This window comes from Ranitomeya variabilis, chromosome 2, assembly GCF_051348905.1.
Source record: "Ranitomeya variabilis isolate aRanVar5 chromosome 2, aRanVar5.hap1, whole genome shotgun sequence".
NCBI classification, from domain to species: domain Eukaryota; kingdom Metazoa; phylum Chordata; class Amphibia; order Anura; family Dendrobatidae; genus Ranitomeya; species Ranitomeya variabilis.
Genome location: NC_135233.1, coordinates 279,793,220 through 279,816,528, shown reverse-complemented (window position 1 = coordinate 279,816,528; position 23,309 = coordinate 279,793,220). Strand labels below are relative to the sequence as shown.

Sequence of the window (23,309 nt, the reverse complement as noted above, 5' to 3'; positions counted from 1 at the left end):
GCGGATTCGTGTGAGATTTTTCCGCACGATTTTTGAAAAATCTGCAGGTAAAAGGCACTGCGTTTTACCTGGGGATTTACAGCGGATTTCCAGTGTTTTTTTGTGCGGATTTCACCTGCGGATTCCTATTGAGGAACAGGTGTAAAACGCTGCGGAATCCGCACAAAGAATTGACATGCTGCGGAAAATACAACGCAGCGTTTCTGCACGGAATTTTCCGCACCATGGGCACAGCGGATTTGGTTTTCCATAGGTGTACATGGTACTGTAAACCTGATGGAAAACTGCTACGAATTCGCAGCGGCCAATCCGCTGCGGATCCGTGGCCAATCCGCTGCCGATCCGCAGCCAAATCCGCACTGTGTGCACATGCCATAACCCTAACCCTAACCCTAGTGGAAAAAGAAAAAAAAATATTTTCTTTATTTTATTATTGTCCCTACCTATGGGGGTGATAAAGGGGGGGGGTTATTTATTATTTTTTTTATTTCGATCGCTGTGATAGAACCTATCACAGCGATCAAAATTTACTTGCAACGAATCTGCCGGCCGGCCATTTTGGAAGATGGCGGCGCCCATGGAGAAGACGGATGCACACCGGGAGCCTCGGTAAGTATAAGGGGGTGGCGTAGGTGCACGGGGGGGGGGGGGTTGGCGGACAGTAGGATGTGGGAGCGGAGCACAAGACGGAGGGGAGCGGAGCACAGATCGGTGGCTTGGGGGGGCGATCGGTGGGGTCACATAAGTGTTTCCAGCCATGGCCAATGATATTGCAGCATCGGCCATGGCTGGATTGTAATATTTCACCAGTTTTTTAGGCGAAATATTACAAATCGCTCTGATTGGCTGTTTCACTTTTAACAGCCAATCAGAGCGATCGTAGCCACGGAGGGGGTGAAGCCACCCCCCCTGGGCTGAAGTCTCACTCCCCCTGTCCCTGCAGATCTGGTAAAATTAGAGTTAACCCTTTCACCCGCTCTGCAGGGACGCGATCATTCCATGGCGCCACATAGGCGTCATGGGTCGGATTGGCACCGACTTTCATGACGCCTACGTGGCGTCAAAGGTCGGGAAGGGATTAAATCTTTTATGCATTATATCACCATTTCACTGGAATGTTGCATATTCAGTAGGATTCAGGATTTGGTGACAACTTTTTTTTTCTTTTTTTTACTTGAGCCCGTGGTAAGCTGTATGTTATGCCTACAGATACCAGCAGAAGTAACATTTCTGGCGGATGCACAAGCCAGTTGTAAGATGCGCCTAAGTTCATTAAGTGGCAAGCATCTCTTAACCCCTTCACCCCAAAGTCTGTTTTCACCTTCCTGACCAGGCCAATTTTTACAATTCTAACCAGTGTCAATTTATGAGGTTATAGCTCTGGAACGCTTCAACGATTCTGAGACTTCTGTTTTTTCGTGACATATTGTACTTTATGATAGTGGTAAAATTTCTTTGATATGACTTGTGTTTATTTGTGAAATAACAACAGAATTTTGGTGAAAATTTAGCAATTTTCAAATTGTTGTTTTTATGTCCTTAAATCAGAGAGTCATATCACACAAAATAGTTGATAAATAACATTTCCCATATGTCTACTTTACATCAGCACAATTTTGGAAACAATTTTTTCATTTCTCTTATAGCACGACAGTGACACCCGCAGCCGACAGCATCCAGAAGACATCCTATTCACTCTCCAGCGTGCCCTCGAAGCATCTCATTGATCCCGGCGTGCTCACAGCATCTCGTAGGTTCCGGCTTCCTGTGCTGAGCGCGATCACGTGGCCCCTCTCAAGGGTTTCATCACATTTAGATGAAACCCCTGAGGGATCCATTCACAATAATGAGGCAGCAGATTTACTCTGGACTCAGTCTGGCCTCTGGTAAGCGGTGTCCTTTTCAGAAGTGCACAAAACTGTGCAATCCTAAAAAGATGGACACCACCAGATCACAGGTCCTATGGCATCCACATTGACTCCATCTGCCTCATTATAGGGAATTCTCCGCCAGGGGTTCTGTCTGAATCACGTATTTCAGAGATTTACACAGAAACCCCGGTGTAAGCACTCAGCACATAGTGCAGGATAAATGTGCGCCAAGCCTTACTGCGATCTTTGGGAGGCAGAATGAGAAAAAAAAAAAAAAAAATCAACAGTAGGTGAAGAATTGGTTTTCTTTTTTAAGCCATTCCTCGTGCGGTATAAGTCATTAGGCGACTATTCTTAGGGTCGGTGTGATTACAGCGATACCAGATTTATATTGGGTTTTTATGTGTGGCTGCTGTCACACTCTAAAAGACGCTTTTCATTGGGAAAACTAGTTTTTGTATCACCATATTTTGAGAGCTATAATTTTTTCTATTTTCGGCCGACAGTCATGTGAGGGCTTGTTTTTTGCGGGACGAGCTGACGTTTCTATTGGTTCCATTTTCGGGCACATGACATTTTTTTCATCGCTTTCTATTCTGATTTTTGGGAGACAATGAACAAAAACCAGCAATTCAGGAATTACTTTTTGTTTTTTTATACCGTTCCGTGTGTAGTAAGATTGGCAAGACAGCTTTTATTCTTCGGTTCAGTACAATTACAACGATACCTCATTTATATTTTTTTATGTTTTGGTGCTTTTAAACAAAAACTATTATAGAAAAACAAAATAATTTTTGCATCGCTTTATTCTGAGAGCTATAACTTTTTTATTTTTTTGCTGATGGAGCTGTACGGCGGCTTGCTTTACTGTGGAATATGATGAAGTTTTCAGAGGTACCATTTTAATCTACATCAGTCTTTATCACGTATTATTGAACTTTTTGTTCGGAGGTATGATGATAAAAAAACTAGGCAAAAAAATGCTTTATTTTATTTTTTTATGGTGTGCACTGAAGGGGTTAATTAGAGGGACAGTTTTATAGAGCAGGTCGTTATGGATGCGGCGATACCAAATATGTGTACTTTTATTGTTTTTTTCTTATTTACATAAACACATTTATTGGAAAGGAAAAAATATTTTTTTCTTTATTTAGTGATTTTTAAAAAGTATTTTTACACTTTGTAATTTTTTTTTTTTTTTATTAACTTTTTTACTTTGTCCCAGTATGGATCATCACTATATAATGTCATATCACTGATCTGACACTTTGCACAGCAGAGCATCAGATCAGGATCTGACAGGCGGGGAAGGAGGCAAACCGGCGCCTGCTCTCAGCAGGCGCTCGCAAGCCAACTTCCCTGGAGGACCCCGCCGCCATCTTAGTACCGGGGGTCTCCATGGAGACCATCAGGACATCGTGACGCGATCGCGATGTCTTGATGGAAGCGCGCAGGGAGCCCCCTCCCTGTGCGTTTCTTCTCTATGACGCTTTCACTACTGACAGCAGCATCAGAGGGGTTAAATGCCTGCGATCGGTGCTAGCACTAATCGTGGGCATTGCTGTGGGGTGTCAGCTGTCACATACAGACACCCGCACGAGATCGCCAAGGCACTTAACGTGAGGCCTCGCAATTGTGCCGCCGTAGATATTCTGCTCTTTGTGGGAATGCACCTCCCGCAGAGCAGTATATGTATGGCGCATGTCGGGAAGGGGTTAAAGGGTAACAATTGTTTACATTTTTATTTCCCAAATGCAATAAAACACTTGAAAATAAGTAACTTTGTAATATATCCTATCAGAGAAATATGCTTCTTTCTCATCCAGGATGGAGTATTTATTTTCTAAACTCCCCATACCTGGATAAAATATGTATTCAGTGAAGACAGATTACTACATTAGTGAGATAGAATCTTATTTTTAAGATGGCAGGGAGGAGGACAGGGGAGCTGGAGGCAGAGCCTCCCCACTCCCATCTACATAGAATCTGGTCTGTAAGCGGTTCTCATCTCCTATCTAAGTGATGTAACAATCTGTCCTCACTGAATACAGATTTTACGCTGGAATTTAGAATGACTGGTCAGTCCAGGAGGAGAAAAAAGGAGCTTTCTCTGATAAGATCTATTACAAAGTTTCTAATTTTCATGCATACAATCGATTTAGGAAACAAAAGTTAAAATCACGATTACTCTTTAATGATTTAGGCACATCATACACCAGCGGACCCGTTCTTTAAGACTGAATTAATGAATCTGGGCCAAAATGCTGGCGATGTTAACCATGTCATTATTACCTGTCATAGGGGTTTTTCATTTAAATAGAAAATAAAAAAAAAAACGACAACGTCCCAAACAGAAGAGGTGCTTTCAATTAGGAGATAGCGCTTTCTCAACACAATTTGCAAACTGTAGCCAGTGCAATTGCCTTCAAGGTCTAATTATTTTTTTGCACACAAATGTGGACCAGCTGCGCGTGCTTAATTAGACTAATAATTATAGGTTTTTACCAGATGTCAGACACAAACAAAACAAAAAAAAACACATGAACCTATAGCATGCGAAAACTAAACAGCTGACTGCTAGAAAACTACAGCTACAACGTCCACAATGTTTTATGTCCATTTATCACTCATGCTGTGACTAGAAATTACAGCCATTGTTTCCTAAATATGAACAAGTTTAAGCTAATGTATTTTCTTTCAAACAATTCCTAAAACTATGGAAGGCTGAAATTATAACTTTTTATAGGCAAGCAAACAATACAGTGTGGTTAGGGAAGAAAAATCACTTAGCAAGAGATCTTGAGTGGCTGCAGCATATCAGACCTATGGGGCAGATTAAATCGCTTTTTCATTAATGTGAACCTGTCACATTGAAAATGTAATCTTAGCAGGAAGCCTGGCATAGAGCGGGAGGTGCTCAACAGATTGATACATAATTTAGTGAGAAATTATTCAGTATAACCCTTGCTTTACTCATTTATCTCCCTGCTTATTGTGGGCTTTTCAGTGAAGTGGGCGGTGCTAATCAGTGACGGACAGTCTTCCCTGTATAAGTGTGGATACAGATGCAAATGTCAGTTACTCAGTAGGACCACCCAGTTGACAGAAAAGGACACAATAAACAGGGAAATAAATGAATGCAACAAGTTGTACTAAATCTTTTCCTTCTAAACAGTTTCTTTATGAGGATTAGGCTACATTAACAATGTGATAGATTCACTTTTCAGATTATTACAAATCCTTAGAATACAAAAAATAGGTTAAGGTACATATGGTGTACTTACACTGGTAGATAAATACTCATTCCTGATTACCTACCAGTGTAAACATGACTGCAATTATCCAACAAATGAGCAAAACACTTGTTCATCAGGCAATGAGATTTTTTTCTTAGCCGACAAACATAGAACACATCAGTATCCCAGCACATTATCCGGAGTAAATAGTGGAGGGGCTTCAGACAACATGATACTGTATGGGGACGGACCCCCTTCATTTGTCGGCCTAAGTAAAAAGGCTGGTAAATGAGCGCCAAATGACTTGAGTAGATTGGCAGAACCCCTTATTTCTGGTTACTACATACCTTTGTATATAATTGGTTTGGATTCAGCTTCTTCTTCTTCTGATCGATCTACACTTGCCAATTCTAGGAAATCTTCAATCAGATCCAAGGATATGAGAGACTGACTGAAAACTAAACTGAAGAAACAGCACAAGAAACATTGCAGCATTTGACACAAATAAATTAGAATTCGTTTCATCATAGAACACAAACTCCCAGAAGGGGTGCAGACATTAGGCATTTCAGATGGCTTTTTCTGAACGACTTGTCAAATGATAAATCAATCTTTGTCTTTATATGTTGCCTGCTATTGCCTTTTATTGATGGGAAGCAGATTTATTAAGTCAGGTAAGAATGAAAAAATGGTCTAAAATCTACCTTTCTGAATATCTAAAATCTCTTGCATGTGGCAGCTTAAAGTGGACGTTTCACAACTTTTGACCTTATAAACTGTACATTCCTGCACATGAAGATAAAAACGTTTAGCGTTAGTTACAAAATCACTAGCGTCAATTTTTTTCTTGTTCAACTGAGTTTAATTGCTTTCCGTTGAGTGGGTGCGTGCTTTCATCCCAATGACTGACCAATCATAAAAAGTCAGCGGCATCAGGATGAAATAGTAGATGCCCACAGTTAACCAAAATAAACACCCATACCACAGAAAATGTCAAACCTGTGCGACTCATGTGTTCACACTTATAAATCCTCCCTAACTGCATTAACAGTAATACATACATGTAATAGGTCTGCTGTCTTCAGCTGCTCCCGAAACCCTCCTCACTCTGATGCTGCTATCTGCCTCCTTCTCCCACTGCTTCAATAACAGGAAGTGCCAGAGGACGTACTAGCCAGCGTGATCACGCGATACTGTATTGTGCGCCCACTCCCTCCTGGCACTTCCTGTTATTAAAGCACTGGAAGAGGAGGCATACAGCAGCATCAGAGTGAGGAGGATCACAGGAGCAGCTGAGGATGGCAGACCTATTGTATCTCCACAAAAGAGTTATCTACAATCCTGCTACTATGTGCACCAATGCATAGATTAGAAGGTCAAAAGCTGTGAAAGGTCCTCACTAAGGCTGGGTTCACATTGCGTTAACAGCAGCCCATTCAACACATGCGATAACGGGCTGCTGTTAACGCAAGTGCCAATATGTCAGCGCGCTAGTGCAGATAGAGCTAGCAGATGCTCTATCTGCGCTAGTGGTGACGGACCTGGAAACGCTGCAGCCTGCGTCCCAGGGTCGGTCACTCAATGACGGCACAACGCTAGTGCACGGCCATTGTGGGTGTGCGCTAGCGATGCGTCCGACATAGGAATTAATGGCGGTGTTAACGGACTACGTTACACCGCGTTATGCCGCGGTGTAACGTAGACCGTCTAATGGACGTCTATAACGCAGTGTGAACCCAGCTTAAGGCTCAGAGAACAATCATTAACCAGCCTTGCAGAAGTTTTTTGAAGTAATTATTTGTATTTCCCGTGAAATCATTCTGGAGTATTTTCTCTAAAGAGTTTTACACTTCCAAACTTTGCAGCTTTAAATGGCCACCGATAGGCTGACATTGTTCTCAACAGCACAAGTTTTATTTACACAGAACGGGGTGCTGCAGAGAACTATGATATTTTAGGCAAACCCAAAAGATAATTTCAGCTGATAAACGTTTTGCTTCTTTGCTCTGTGATTGGCAGCCTGTTTAGACTGCACGATTATTGTGAAATATGTGTCCCTCAGAACAGCATTCACAATAATCGTGCAGTGTAAATGCACTCTTATGCTATATTCACAGGTTGTTGTTTTTTACTTGGATCTTGGAGTAGATTCTTCTCCAAAATAAAACTTAAAGAAAAAAAAAAAGAAAAATAAAATATTATTTGAAAAAGATTCCTATTGATTTCAATAGAAATATATATATATAAAAAAAAAAAGTGACATGTCACCAATTTGATGCGAATTCATAGTAGAATATTCATCAAGCTTTACACCAAAAAAGTGTGTTGCTAATAATTGGATTGGAGGATAAGAAATGGTATGTAATGATGCAGATGTGAAACTAATACATTTCTTGATATTTCAGGATGCATGAATGTATTTAGTAAAATAGACATGATGGCACTGGTTGCATGTCCTCGTAAAAGAATGTAAACAAAAAAAAAAAAACTGTTCAGACCAACTACAGAAGCAGCGTGAACTTTGTGTCACTGAGCAGTTTTGTGCAACTTCCTTCCACTTGGTTTCCACCTCCGATTCCCTGTTCCTTGATTAACAGATCTGGCTTTAACCCCTTAGTGACAGAGCCAATTTTTTAATATCTGACCAGTGTCACTTTATGTGGTAATAACTCAAACGTTTCAACAAATCCCAGTGATTTTGAGACTGTTTTTTCGTGACACAATATACTTTATGATAATGATAAATTTAGGTCAATGTTTTGTGTTTATTTATAAAAAAATATCAGAAATTTGAGAAAAATTCTTAAAAAATTAGCAATTTTCAAACGTTTAATGATTATTATCCCTTTAATCAAGGCTAGTCATACCATAGAAAAACATTAATAAACATTTCCCACATGCCTGCTGTACATCAGCACCATTTGTAAAGTGTTCTTTTATTTTGTTAGCATTTTAGGAGGTTTAAAAATGTAGCAGTCATTTTTTATTTTTTTCAAGGAAATTTACAAATTTTATTATTTTAGGGACCTATCCAGATTTGAAGTGACTTTAGGGGTCCCATATATTGGAAAAACCCCAAAAGTTATACCATTTAAAAACAGCACCCCTGACACACTGAAAACTGCAGTCAGGTAGTTTATTAACCCTTCAGGTGATTTTCAGGAATTAATGCAAAGTGGCATGACAGAAATGAAAATGTGTATTTTTACCACCTAAATGTCCCCAACTTCTGAACAGATTACTACAGCCGTCAGACTCTAAGGCCATGTGCAAACGCTATGTTTGACAAGTGTGACCAACCTGTCAGTCAGTTTTCCAAGCGATGCTACAGATCGCTTGGAAAACTTTAGCATTCTGCAAGCTAATTACGCTTGCAGAATGCTAAAAAAACCGCGAAAAAACCGCAAAAAAAAAAATGCGGATTTCTTGCAGAAAATTTCCGGTTTTCTTCAGGAAATTTCTGCAAGAAATCCGGACGTGTGCATATACCCTAAGGCCGCTATTTGGTCATTAATTGCCAATCGCAAACATCAGGACCACACAATCCTGATCTGAGGGCACCAATGGAGATAAAGAGGAGGCCCCCCTCACTCTGTTAACCATTTATATGATGTAGTCATTATTGACAGCAGCATCTAAGGGGTTAAACAGATTTGCATGGTGCAAATACTGATCGTGGCTGATGCAGCAAGTTGTCAGCTATAGTGTACAGCCGACAGCTGCTGGATTGTCACCTGTATGGGGAGACTATTCTCTTATATCTCAGGTCAGTTAAAAAGACCTATTGGCGGTCATTAAGGGGTTAAAAAGCCAAAGAAATGGGGAAGAACGATTGAAAACAAGCAGGTGGGAACGTGCACCGAACTGACAACTGTTAGCAGATCCTTTCTAAAACGGCTTCAAAATAATCTGTATAAATACCAGGAATTTTCTTTGAAAGCATTTTAAAAAAAAAATTAAATTTCAAGGCAAATTATAATGTCTACTGAAATATTCAGAAAGAAAAAAAAAAACTCATTAAAAAAAACATCACAAAACAAAATACAAAATGTACTGACTTTTAACCTATTCTAAAGCAAACTAGATATATACAAGCCCAAATATACGTTAACTAGTCGAAAAAGAAATGAACACAAAGAAAGAAAATGCAACCTACACTTTATCACCAAGTTCCTCCGCCATGCGAAGAATTTCAAACAAAAGGAATATTTTTCCAGAGTGTTCTATAATCTCTGCATCAGCATCAGTTACAAACTCTTTGTACCATTCAGGGGATGGGCTCCCTGCAGTGGAAGATGTGGTTTTACTAACGGCTGGAAAAGACAAAAACAAAAATGACAAATCTCTGCTCTTACAACAAGATGAGTAACAAAAAGAAAAGTCATAAATAAGTTCCTAAATACTCAATTCGTAAATCAACCTCATTATGAATAGGGAACTAATCACTATAGAAGTAACATGGCTGCTATCTTGTTATAATGACGTGCTGCGAGTGGATATTCTAATGAAATACCAGGGAGGCTGCAGCTGCTCTCACTCATGTCCACCGTGCCTATCTGATGAAATCCTGCAGATACCAGGAGTGCTGAGGTAAGGAGAGACTGCTCACACTGCTGTCCACCGTGCTGAGGTAAGGAGAGACTGCTCACACTGCTGTCCACCCTGCCTATCTGATCTAATACTGGCAATACAGGGAGAGCTGAGGTAAGGTGAGACTGCTCACACTGCTGTCCACCGTGCCTATCTGATCTAATACTAGCAATACCAGGAGTGCTGAGGTAAGGAGAGCCCGCTCACACTGCTGTCCACCGTGCCTATCTGATCTAATACTAGCAATACCAGGAGTGCTGAGGTAAGAAGAGGCTGCTCACACTGCTGTCCACCGTGCTGAGGTAAGGAGAGACTGCTCACACTGCTGTCCACCCTGCCTATCTGATCTAATACTGGCAATACAGGGAGAGCTGAGGTAAGGTGAGACTGCTCACACTGCTGTCCACCGTGCCTATCTGATCTAATACTAGCAATACCAGGAGTGCTGAGGTAAGGAGAGCCCGCTCACACTGCTGTCCACCGTGCCTATCTGATCTAATACTAGCAATACCAGGAGTGCTGAGGTAAGAAGAGGCTGCTCACACTGCTGTCCACCGTGCTATCTGATCTAATACTGGCAATACTGGGAGAGCTGAGGTAAGGAGAGACTGCTCACACTGCTGTCCACCGTGCCTATCTGATCTAATACTGGCAATACTGGGAGAGCTGAGGTAAGGAGAGACTGCTCACACTGCTGTCCACCGTGCTATCTGATCTAATACTAGCAATAACAGGAGTGCTGAGGTAAGGAGAGACTGCTCACACTGCTGTCCGCCGTGCCTATCTGAGTGCTGAGGTAAGGAGAGACTGCTCACACTGCTGTCCACCCTGCCTATCTGATCTAATACTGGCAATACTGGGAGAGCTGAGGTAAGGAGAGACTGCTCACACTGCTGTCCACCGTGCTATCTGATCTAATACTGGCAATACTGGGAGTGCTGAGGTAAGGAGAGACTGCTCACACTGCTGTCCACCGTGCTATCTGATCTAATACTGGCAATACTGGGAGAGCTGAGGTAAGGAGAGACTGCTCACACTGCTGTCCACCGTGCTATCTGATCTAATACTAGCAATACTGGGAGAGCTGAGGTAAGGAGATCCTGCTCACACTGCTGTCCACCGTGCCCATCTGATCTAATACTGGAGATACCAGGAGTGATGAGGTAAGGAGACTGCTCACACTGCTGTCCACCGTGCCTATATGATCTAATACTAGCAATACCAGGAGTGCTGAGGTAAGGAGAGCCTGCTCACACTGCTGTCCACCCTGTCTATCTGATCTAATACTGGCAATACTGGGAGAGCTGAGGTAAGGAGAGACTGCTCACACTGCTGTCCACCATGTCTATCTGATCTAAGAATGGTGATACCGGGAAAGCTGAGGTAAGAAGAAATTGCTCACACTGCTGTCCACCATGTCTATCTGATCTAATACTGGTGATACCGGGAAAGCTGAGGTAAGGAGAAATTGCTCACACTGTTGTCCACCATGTCTAACTGATCTAATACTGGAGATACCAGGAGTGCTGAGGTAAGGAGAGGCTGCTCCCACTGCTGTCCACCATGTCTATCAGCTCTAATGCTGGCGATACCAGGAGTGCTGAGGTTAGGAATGCTGTCCATCATGTCTTTCTCCTCTAATACTATTGTATTAAATGGAATCTGTCTACAGAATTTCACCCCCCCAAACTACTTATTCCAGCTCTATTCCCAGCCCAGGGCTGCCTTATCCTGATTGACAGCCTTTAATGCTGTGCGATTTCAGGCAAAGGCGCCATCGGTCGGGCAGGAGATTGCGGCGCTTGACGGGGATCTAGGGCTGGAGTGACAGAGGCTTCAGATCTTCAGACTTATCTACACAGCAATTGAAACAATGATTTTTTTTAATAATTGAGGAACAGACTGGCCATGTAAAGGTATTGCTGGATTTGTCTTTGAGCTATGTGCATGTTTATGGGGGAAGAGAGGGACAGCTTCCCTTTAAAATTCTGACAGTTTATTGTCAAGTTTAGAAAGATGAAAGGCATTTTAATGTACAATAGTGATTACCTCACTAATAAAACAAGCATCATTTGCTAATTAAAAAGCCAACTCATAAGTTTTAGAATATTTAAAAACACATTATATCCATTTCTTTTTCTAATTTTTGAACCACTTTAAACTTTTCCTGACTGGGTGATTTTTCATTTTTGCTCCTCTATGAAAAAACACAACGTTGTACTTTTGAACACCACCATTGATTGTACCATAGTGTACTGTAAAACGGAAAAAATTCCAAGTGCGGTGAAATTGCAAAAAAAAAAAAAAAGTGCAATTCTACAACACCATCCATGTTCTCTGATGTGATGTACTAAAAAGCAGAGATACGGGGTGGGATTCCAAGTGCAGCGAAATAAGCAAAATTCTTAATTTTTGGGGAGGGGGTGGTTATTTACAACATTCATTATACTCCAAGAATGAACTGGGGGAAAAAATGTTTTGCTTCTATTGACGCTTTCCAAAACGTTTTAAATTTTTGAGAACTGAAGCTGTGTAAGGGTTTATTTTTTGCGCCCTAAGCTCACATTTCTTATTGACACTATTTTAGGGAAGATGCGATGTTTTGATAATCTTTTATTGTACCTTTTTTTGCGCTGTTGGGGTAGCAGAAAAACCACAATTCTGTAGTCTTGATTTTTTTATTTTTTTACACCATTTGATAGATTGGACTTTTACAGATGTAGCGAATCCACATGTATTTTTTTACATTATACATTATATAATGTACAATTTTTCTGTGCTGAAAATGCCCCCCTTGGCTTATATTCGACTCATGGCCCAGAAAGCCGACGGGGGAGGGGGATTATGGAGCCGGTGGGTGTCGCACAGTGACAGCTGTCGGCTTCCAGAAGACATCAATACTCACCCTCCGTCGCTGCATCTCGGTCCCGGCAGCTCTTTCCTGTTCCTGTGCTCAGCGGTTACGTGGTACCGCTCATTAAGGTAATGAATATGGATGCAACTCTACTCCCATAGGCGTAGAGCGCATATTCATGACCTTAATGAGCGGTACCAGGTGACCGCTCAGCACAGGAAGAAGCTGTGGCGCCGGGACAATGGAGATGCAGGGGCAGTCAGCGACGGTGCAAGGAGGGCGAGTATGATGGGGGAGGCCAGCGATGCATACAAGATGGGACAGGAGGGAGCCGAGCCATGCATATAAGATGGGACGGGGGTAGCACAGAGCCATGCATACAAGGATTTTTTTATTTTTTTTTTTGGGGGGGGGCGCTGAGCCATGCATACGAGGGGACCAAGGGAGCCACGCATACAACAGGAGGAGCCACACAAAGCAGTACTGGATGGAGGGAACCACACACAGGGATAGAATGAGGGGGCAATACATACACGGCTTACACTCGAGTCAATAAGCTTACCCAGTTTTCCGTGGCAAAATTAGGTGCCTCGTCTTATACTCGGGTCGACATATTCAAATATATACGGTATACGCAACAGTTTTAGTTCCACCCAAACTATTACATACTACATATGAGTAACTCACTTTCTTCTACTTTAGCAGCCGCAGAAGTATTTGAATGTTCGTCGAGTTTGCGGTCTTTTCCATTCCCACCGCGAGACCTAGAATTCCACACCTTAATCACTTCCACCTCATTATCGCTTTCTTCGGAGTTTGAGCTTTTCTCCGGTTTGCTTTTAACCTTTGATTTCTTCTTGCTAAAATTTTTAAAACAACAATTTATTTTACGCAGATAGGAGAGACATGCATTTTATTTGGCTCCCATTAAATAATCTTTGCTACTTAAATGTAGGGCGCAAAAGTGTAAGACATCCATGTAGTCGAGGGTTGTTCACCACGTGGTAGATTTTTACATTACGAATCCACATGTGTTACATGCAGCTCTTGCTGTAGATTCAAGGAGGATTTTAATGAGCACACGTATGGTTCAAGCTCCACAAAGTATTTGAAGGGAAAAAAAAAAACAAAAAACTAGGAACAAACCTTAAATATCTATTCCATTTGCTTGCTCCCGCTTGTGCAAAAGTCACAGGTAAAATTCACATTAACACCATCCCATGAGGACATACCCAGAGCAAAGACTATTTTCAGCAATTCTAGAAAATTGCCAAATATGAGCAAGTTACATTGAAAAAGAAAAAAAAATCTGAAACCAATTAGGCTGCTTGCAACCTAAATATACCTTCTATAAAACTGTAACCGGTTGATTCATAATTTAATTCACATTTTGGCAAAACATGCCAGGACACACGTAAAATCAATTGGCATTTATCTTTGATTGTTTGACTAATTCCTGGTGATCTTTCACATTACGTTATTGTTAAGTGATTTTCTGGCAGAAGATGATAAACACACAATAATTATTCTAGTAGGTAGGCCGCTCTGCCACAGAGGCAAATTTTGATTGCATTCATAATACTGTTGTACCCACTGAGAGAAAAAAAAAGAAAGAGGCAGAATGATCCTGTGGGGCTGTAACCCTTTCAGTGCTTGTATGAAAAATGCTTACGATGAGGACTCTTCTTCTGAACTCAAGGACATTGAGGATTCGTCTGAGTCAGATGCAATAAACTCATCCATGCTGTCTTCATCAAAGTAACCCTAAAGAGAAAAAAACAAACAAAAAAACACATGATAACGTCACTGCAACGGATAACTCAGAAGCGGCAGGCACTGTCGTGTTAAACTCTAGCACATCTGTTTAGTCACTTGGAAAAAGTCTGGCTTACATCATTTCAAACAAAGCTTTAATAATGGGCATATATCTTGAAATATAACGGAATATGATCAGAGATGAAAGAGCAGCAGTCAAATCTATAGCACTGCATAGTCAAAAAAAAAACTAATTTCCATTATTTCACCGAAATTCTACCCACTTTTTGGCACCATTTATTGGGGAAACAGACAAAAATATGTAGTCTGATATCTGCTGTACCTTATTTTCTTTACTAATGTAGTCCAGCTGCAAGCACCAAGGGTGAGTCCAGATCCTACTTAAAACTTGAAAGTCCTGGAAAAGCTTGGTTCCAGATTTGCCTCGTCCGCCTCCTCCCTCACCACCAACACCACCACCACCACCTGTTAAGGTAAAAGGATTATACGGAGGGGCTATGGCAAGGTTTTACAAGATCCCAGCATGTGTTTCCATTTCACACTTAAATTCTCTATACAGAAATCTGGTTTTAAGCCTGAAAAGTTAAATTGAAAAGCAAGTGCGTTATCTAAAACCACAAAAAAGAAAACCACATGCTTTATGTGTAGAGAAATATAGAGTACACCTAGCTGTCAATTACAGAGTGCAGTCTAGTAACTTGTGGCCATTTCCCTGACTACACCATGACATTGGTATTGAGGATATTGAGGAAGGATACAATATCTTTGTGTTCAGGTTTGGGACTGTATAAAAACACTAGCTCTATGTTAACCATACTATAAGGTCTCTAGGCAAAGATGTAGCTACAAAATGCCCCTAGGAGAGGCACAAAGCGTCAGATATTTCTATTGTGTCAAAAAGCAAAAGACTCTCCTGGAAATGTAAAGCGGTTTTCTCAAATTTAATAGCAACTGATCTTGGCCTAGAACAACATTCTGCCTTTAAAAATCCCCAACATGCTGAATATTGTGTTTTCAGTGATTGTCTGCAGTGGTAATAGGTCATACAGTCTAAGCAGGAAATGTAATACTGGACTGGTTGGGGACCACGGTATCTACCCTGCTAAATAGGTAGGAATGTAGTGATTTGGGATCCTGAACTTTTTTTTTCTAATAGGGCCATCATGGAGTAAACAACTGATGTATGATAACTTGTGTTATAATAGGTCACTGACAGAAGATGGGTGGGGGTCTGACGCCAATCTCCTGATCAGCTGATGTATGGGGCAGAACACAGCTCCGCACATGGTTTAGTGGTCATTGGCGAGTACTGCAGTTTATTCCCCAGTCAATAAATAGGAGATAAGGTGCACAATATATTACACAATTTGGTTTCACAAAAAATCCTTTCCATCAGGCCGACCTTGTGAGCACACTTCTCCATAGACTAGCGCTAACAGCTTGGTATTGATTTTAAGCCGATTAATCTTTACTAATGTATTAGAAATTCATATGCATGTTTAATACTTATAGATTACAGATCTAAGATTATATATAAGATAATACATACAATAATATATATTATTGCAAGAATTATCTTGTATACACACATGGTGGCCGCCACACTTTTAGTCTCCCTGAATGTTATGCTGTCTCTGACAGTAAAGATAGGCTATTACCCCTCTTCACATGTGAGATGTTTTTAATCTAAAAATCTAAATAAGGGATATAAACTTCAGTCAATTTGCACAGATAATGAAATGGCCGTCTATCGCATTTTCAGCTCAGTCCTCCATACAGTGAAGAGTTTGTGAAGCTTATTAAAAAAGAAAAAAGAAAAAAAAGAACAAGAAAATAATGAGGCAAAATGACATGATTTGATTAAATGCAGAGTTCAGCATTTATTAGATTATTTACACTGCTCCCCTCGGGGTAGAGTGGCATTACTAATGCACACGATTTATTAATATTCCAAAATTACTATCTTATTACCATCAAATCCAGCCTAATGATAATAGTCTGTCTAAAAATTCAGACGGAAAAAAAAGCCAGTTGGCAAGTTATCTGAGGCACTCTGAACTGCACAATCAAAACAATTAGGACAATGGCCGACTTTCTGTACCTAGATTTAACATCTGCTGCCCATCATGCACTGGTACAATGTGCAATTATATTTATGATATACCTCTGGTTGCAAATTAAAGTTGGTAGAAAAACTTTAGACAAATCTGCCAAGAACAGGAAAAAAGCCCAATGTAGAAGCAGCGATTAACACAATATTGAGGATCAATTTATCTACAATTTAATTAATGTTAAAATGCAGGTTTACATCACAAACTCAAATCATTCACAACAAATTCCCACAAGTACTTGTGTGGTCATATGAATATTAATGGTCTGCATGGAACATAATATGGCACCGTTCGCTTTCTACGGGTTCATACTGGGCCCATGTGCGACTGCAATTTATATAGAGGAACATGGAGATTTTGTCTGCTGGATACAGACTCCATGAGAAAAATGATGCAGGTTTCCCAACTACAGACCAGCAACCAGGGAAACCTACTATACCACTGCAGTGGATCAGCAAGGATAGCCCATAGGGTCTCCATGTGCTGATGTACATGACCCATTAACAGTGGCATGTAAAAGTTTGGGCACCCCTGGTCAAAATTACTGTCATTTTGAACAGTTAAGCAAGTTGAAGTTTAATTGATCTTTAATTAAAGGGCCTCAAGTTAAATATGGCACATTTCCTCTGTATTTTAGCCAAAAAATAATTATATATTTGTAAACATTACAAAAAGGAAAATGGGCTGATGCAAAAGTTTGGGCACCCCTGGAGATTTGTGTGCTCAGGATAAGGCCTGATACCTTGGTCAAAGTTAATTAGCCTGTTAGGGTTATGGCTTGTTCACTATTATCGTTAGAAAGGCAGGTGATGGAAATTTCAAAGCTTTAGAAAAACACAGCCTCCTTTAACCTTGTGCCAAAAAATAGCAGCCATGGGTTCTTCTAAGCAGCTGCCTATCACTCTGAAAATGAAAATGGTGGAGGCCCACAAAGCAGGAGAAGGCTATAAAGATAATAGGAAAGCGTTGTCAAGTTGCTTTTTCATCAGTTTGAAATGTAATTAACAAATGGCAGTTATCAGGAAAAGCGGAGGTCAAGATAAAGTCTGGAAGACCAAGCAATGAGAGCTGCTCTTAGGATTGCTAGTGAGGCAAATCAGAACCCCCGCTTGTCTGCAAAAGACCTTCAGAAAGGTTTAGCAGACTCTGCAGTTGTGGTACATTGGTCTACTGTTCAGAGACCCCTGCATAAATATGGCCTTCATGCAAGTAAAAAACAAATATCTTCAGGTGCAATAACTTACAGGGGTGTTCTCAAGTTTAAAAATGAACCCTTAACCACAGGATAGGGGATAACTTTCCGATAGCTGGCTGTCAGACAGCAGTGGCCTTGAGCGATCTCAAGAACTGGGGCTATGAAGAGCTACGACTGAATAAAGCAGAGGTCGATCATTGAAGCTGCTTCATTAATCTTCATGAAGATTGCCAATAGTGGTTCTGGGGATTGGTGGGGGCTATAGCGGTCAGACCCCCAGCAATCAGAAAATTATCACCTATCCCTCGGATAGGAGAGAACTTTAAAACTTGAGAAGACCCCTAGAACATGTATAAACCCATACTTCCTCCTCAATTTCTGTTTTCATAAACATTTCAATAAGAAATATGAGCACGTCAAGCACAACTCCAGTCACAGACTCACCAACTACCTACCGGCTATATTGTCCAGATAGTAACGATACAATTTGCACTGTATTGGAGTTATCCGAACAGATAAGACATATTCATACTTGGGTGGTAAAAATTTTGTCAGAGCAGTGTAGTCTCTTCTCTGAAATAAACGACCAGCAGTTTTTAGAAGTTAGATACTCACAATGTAATGATGGTTTCTCACACACTAGCTACAGAGACAGAAAACCATCCATCAGTTCAACATTACACCTCACCTGTACACAACCGGCCAGCATTTCATAGAGAATATGAGCACGTTTCTTCATCACTCTGACGTCCACCATGGTGGAGTCTGCGCACTGCCCGTTCTGTATAGGATTCATGAAGCGATTTCGAAATTCCTTGATTGAGCCAAGTAAGTTTTCCTTGATGAAGTTAACCATGCAGTGGTCTGAAAAGAAGTTCAGAATTAGCACTAGGCTTGGAAATGCACAACGCATAAAAATGCTGCAAACTACCAATAAACTGTAAAACGGAGTCCCCAATATCAGGGATCTTCAAATTAGAGTTGATCATGAGTATTCATGGCTTAACAAGCAAAACTGAAAAAGGACCTGTCACCAGACTTCAAAATACAATCTGCATACATGAATAAATCTGCTGGACCTAAGGAGGCTGGTGTACTTGCTTTAAAAATCCATATTAGAACAAGTGTAGAAAGCTTCCTCACAAGCTCTAACTTTTTGGAGAAAAACACTTTTCAGATGTTTTACACAACAATGGATCTTTAAAGTGAGTACACCAGTCTTGGGCGAAATGCTTTGGGACAAAAAAATATCTGTACAGGCTTCAAGGGTGTCAAGTCTGTAGAAAAATAAAATAAGAATAAACAAGAAACAAAAGAAACTACTTACATTCCACCAAATTATTTTGCAGTGGTGTTCCGGTCAGGATTATTCTTCTTTTTGTTCTTATAGAATTCATAGCCTTTGAAACAGCAGATGCTTCATTTTTAAGAATATGGCCTTCATCACATACCACAAAGTCTGGGCCTGGAGGGAAAGAGAAAAATAAATATATGCAAAGCCAGCAAACACCAACTCATGACTTCACTTATATATTCTATATCACTACTATAGAAAACATTAGCTCATATATAGTGCAATAACGGGAACCTATCTGGTTACACTGAAACACTACCAAGAAAAAAAAGTCAGCATACAGATACCAGCAGTCCAGGACTGACCTCAGCAGCACAGGCAGATCTGCGAGAAGAAGGGGTTTCCTAGACTAAAGCATAGGTAGCCAAAAGCTGGCGGTCTTTGTGGATAATTGCTGTGCGTTGGCGGATCCACAGTAACAAGCAAAACAAGACACTGCCCCTGGTTTGTGAGATTTATATCCTTAACCAAAAGGTCACTTTAACCCCTTCGCGACATGCATCGTACTAGTACTACGCATGTCGTGTCTCCCCCTTTGATGCGGGCTCCGGCGGTGAGCCCATATCCAAGCCACGACATGTCATCTGTACAAAACAGCTGACATGTGCCCGCAATAGCAGCGGGTGGAATAGCGATCCACACGCCACTATTAACGCTGACAGCGGCATTTAACTAGCGCTTCAGCCATCGGGCCGGAAATGTGCGCATCACTGACCCCCTTCACGTGATCTGGTTGTCATGCCGACACATCGCTGACCCCCGAGGTCTCCTTGTGACCTCTATGGTTGTTGATGCCGGACTGCTGTGAGCGCCACCCTGTGGTCGGCGCTCATAGCAATGCAGGAATTCAGCTACATAGGAGCGATCTGATGATCGCTGCTAAGTAGCAGAGCCGATCGAGTTGTGCCAGCTTCTAGTCTCCCATGGAGGGTATTGAAGCATGGCAAAAGTATTAAAAAAAAATAAATAAAATAAAATATAAAAGTTTAAATCACCCCCCTTTCGCCCCATTAAAAAAAAAAATCAAACATACACATATTTGTTATCGCCGCATTCAGAATTGCCCGATCTATCAATTAAAAAAAAAAGGCTTAACCTGATCGCTAAACAGCGTAGGGAGAAAAAAATTCAAAACTCCTGAATTACGCTTTTTATGGTCTCTGCAACATTGCATTAAAATGCAAAAACGGGCGAACAAAAGATCGTATCTGCACCAAAATTGCACAATTTTTTTTTTGTTTGTTTTAGCAAACTTATGTTTTTTTTTTCACCACTTAGATAATAAAATAACCTAGACATGTTTGGTGTCTATGAACTCGTAATGACTTGGAGACTCACAATTGCAGGTCAATTTTAGCATTTAGTGAACTTCGCAAAAAAGCCAAACAAAAAACAAGTGTGGGATTGCACTTTTTTTTGGAATTTCACCACATTTGTATTTTGTTCCCCTATTTCTAGTACAAGACATGGTAAAACCAATGGGGTCGTTCAAAAGTACAACTCGAACCGCTTGACCCGTGGAAGCGCCGTTTAGCGCGAAACGGCCGTCGTCAGCACGGGCTCGTACACTCCTAGATCCACTCTCCTGGCCATGATGTTTTAATGGTTTGAATAAAGCATGGAATTTTAAAAGGATCGGTGAGTGCTATCCATCTCCTTATTCTTATGACACATGACAATGTTTTTTCTGGACAAGCACCTGGGATCCTGAGGTTCAGCCTGTTTTTGCTAATCACATCTGTGACAAAGACTTTGCCACAGAGCGGTACTGTCAACTTTTTTTCTTCAAACTGTGGAAAAATAAAAAAGTTATGGCTCTGGGAAGGAGGGAAGTGAAAAAGGAAAACGCAAAAGGGCTCCGTCATGAAGGGGTTAATAAACATCTGCATACAGACACATTAAACTCTGATTCATTATACAGAGCTATGAAACATCTTCATTTCTATAGTTAATGTAGCTAAGGCCAGGTTCATATTGCGTTAGGGCAGTCCGTTCGATGCATGTGTTGAACGTACTGCGTTAACGCAAGTGCCGTTAAAGATCGCATTATGCGATCGCACTAGCGCAGATGCTGCAGACCGCGTCCGTGGGTCTGTCACAGAATGACGGCACATCGCTAACGCATGCCGATTATGACATGCGTTAGCGATGCACTACTTAATTGCAGTCAATGGGTGCGCGAACGCATCCGTTACATAGCGTTCGTGCCGCTATCTAACGGATGCCGTCAGTGCATTGTCATTAATGCAATGGGAACCCGGCCTAACAACCTCACAAACCACCGAATCCGAGTGGGTGGAAAGAAACTGTGGCACTTGTAAGGTAGAGGGGACCCTGTCACCTGCACACTTCTCTACTGCGACTAACACACAGAAGGAAATCTTCCAGGATAGATCTATCAGAAGGGACGTACTACAGTATTAAAGATTGTAGCACTGGTTAGTCCGGGTTCTCAAATTTGGACCAGTCTTACAATTTCTTGCTAAAAGCAGTTTGATTGTCAAAAGGTGGTGCTGTCCGTTACTGAACAGCTCCTGTTTTATCAATCCAATTGCAATCAAAACAATGCATACTAATGTCTTGCTCAACATTTTGTCACATGACTGCAGTAGCCAATGAGCAGCTGCTTTTTGGCTGCAGGTCATCAATCTTTTATTAGGGTAGACAACTACTGAAATAGTAAAGGCTCCTTCCAAAATGCGGCCTCAGATTGTTTTCATGTGCCTGCTGAAGCCAACATCACCTCACTCCCAAGAACAGTGGGACCGGCACGACTGCGGGTATGCATTGCTTTTATTTTAAGTGTGGCTGTCCGATAGTAGAAAGTTTGCTCTAAACGGCTGTTTAGCTGAAAAACGATGGCCGATCACAACAACTTGCTTTAAGCTAACATCAATTTAAAGACTGATTGAAATGGCAATTGTAAAGCCCAAACCAGTGACGGATGTGCCTGGCTCCTGGTGACCGTCCACACTGTAGATGGGTGAGGGAGCTGCCTGCTTTATTATGTGGGTAGATGGACCACAATAGTGCCCACTGCCATTTGTTTCTAGATGGACCCAAATTCTGTCTAAAAATGAATAAATAAATTACTTGTGTACTTGAAAATAGGTTAATATACAGTCCACTGTGCACACGGAAAGCAAACGTATGCCTTGAACCACAACATGCTATCCCACCCTCACAGAACAACCCAATAATGGGGAATGGGTGCCAAATGTGCCACTCTACACCCTGCCATGGCAGAAGATTTTGTTCCTTAGCTCGGCATTTAGCTAAGATCATGACTTTCATCCACATGTCACCAAAGATTGTTATGGTCATGGTTAGGCTTAGGCTGGTTTCAGACTTGCGTTTGTCAGGGCTGCGGATGAAAGCCTTCTTCCTCTGTGAAGCCCCGCCTCTTCCTTCAGGTCCGCCTACGTCTGCATGCGTCCTGCGTACCCATCTTTAACATTGGGTATGCAGGCCATATGGATGTATGCGGATGCCTCTGCTTGCGTCATTTTCACGCAGCGCCGAACGCAACGTGTTGCATTTGGTTGCGGTCAGTGCACCATCAAAAAAAAAGCATGTGGAGGCATCCACATACATAGGCATGGCCTGCGTACTCAATGTTAAAGATAGGGAACGCAGGAAGCATGCAGCTGTAGGTGGAGCTGAAGGAAGAGGTGCGGCAGTAGACGAGGCTTAACAGGGGAAGAAGGCTGCCATCCGCAGCCCTGCCGAATGCTAGTGTGAAGCTAGCCTGAAATGGATGTGCCGCCGAGTCTACAGAAGACCGGCACACAGTTAAGCCCCAGTATCTATTTCAATATAGACTAGTTCTTGCATTTTTTATCCAAAATTGACATGCCGCTCATTTAATTGTTGGCACCAAAAATCCATCCAGATACTTTTCCACTCCATATGAACAGTAGTCACATGAATGGGATGGAAATAGTCTTTGTTCTGAAATAAGATCTACATCGACTGCTATGTAGAATACAGGCAGGTGTGAATGGGGTTTAATGTTGCCACTGGCAGCAGAGCAGTTCCTGGCTTGCAGAGGAAGGAGTGGGTCACAGGTGGCCAGGGCTGTGGAGTCGGTAAGCCACAGTTGCGACTCCGACTCCTGGATTTTATCAGGTTCCGACTCCCGCTCCGACTCCTTCATAAATGGCCAATCCGTAACAATAAATTTACTGTTGTAAAATATTAACATCGTGCTTATTCAGTTTCTCACCATCATATAAGTAATCAGACCACTTAGAGCAAAAACTATATTTATTAGAATACAATTAGAATATAGCAAATAACTTTTATAAACTTTTCTAAACTCT

The 23,309-nt window shown here is 41.4% G+C and overlaps 1 protein-coding gene across 2 annotated transcripts in view; it reads right to left on the bottom strand.

The window, feature by feature from the left end:
* The window catches only part of ATRX (ATRX chromatin remodeler), a 272,152-nt gene that overhangs the window by 23,023 nt on the left and 225,820 nt on the right, over nucleotides 1-23,309 (bottom strand). For both annotated transcript variants that reach the window (XM_077285034.1, XM_077285033.1), the window contains exons 21-28: nucleotides 18,961-19,098; nucleotides 18,322-18,497; nucleotides 18,089-18,206; nucleotides 14,650-14,792; nucleotides 14,224-14,315; nucleotides 13,239-13,411; nucleotides 9,264-9,420; nucleotides 5,455-5,570 (exon numbers count right to left, since the gene is read on the bottom strand). In XM_077285034.1, coding sequence (XP_077141149.1) covers nucleotides 5,455-5,570; nucleotides 9,264-9,420; nucleotides 13,239-13,411; nucleotides 14,224-14,315; nucleotides 14,650-14,792; nucleotides 18,089-18,206; nucleotides 18,322-18,497; nucleotides 18,961-19,098 — 1,113 coding nt within the window. The remainder of the gene's footprint in view (nucleotides 1-5,454; nucleotides 5,571-9,263; nucleotides 9,421-13,238; nucleotides 13,412-14,223; nucleotides 14,316-14,649; nucleotides 14,793-18,088; nucleotides 18,207-18,321; nucleotides 18,498-18,960; nucleotides 19,099-23,309) is intronic.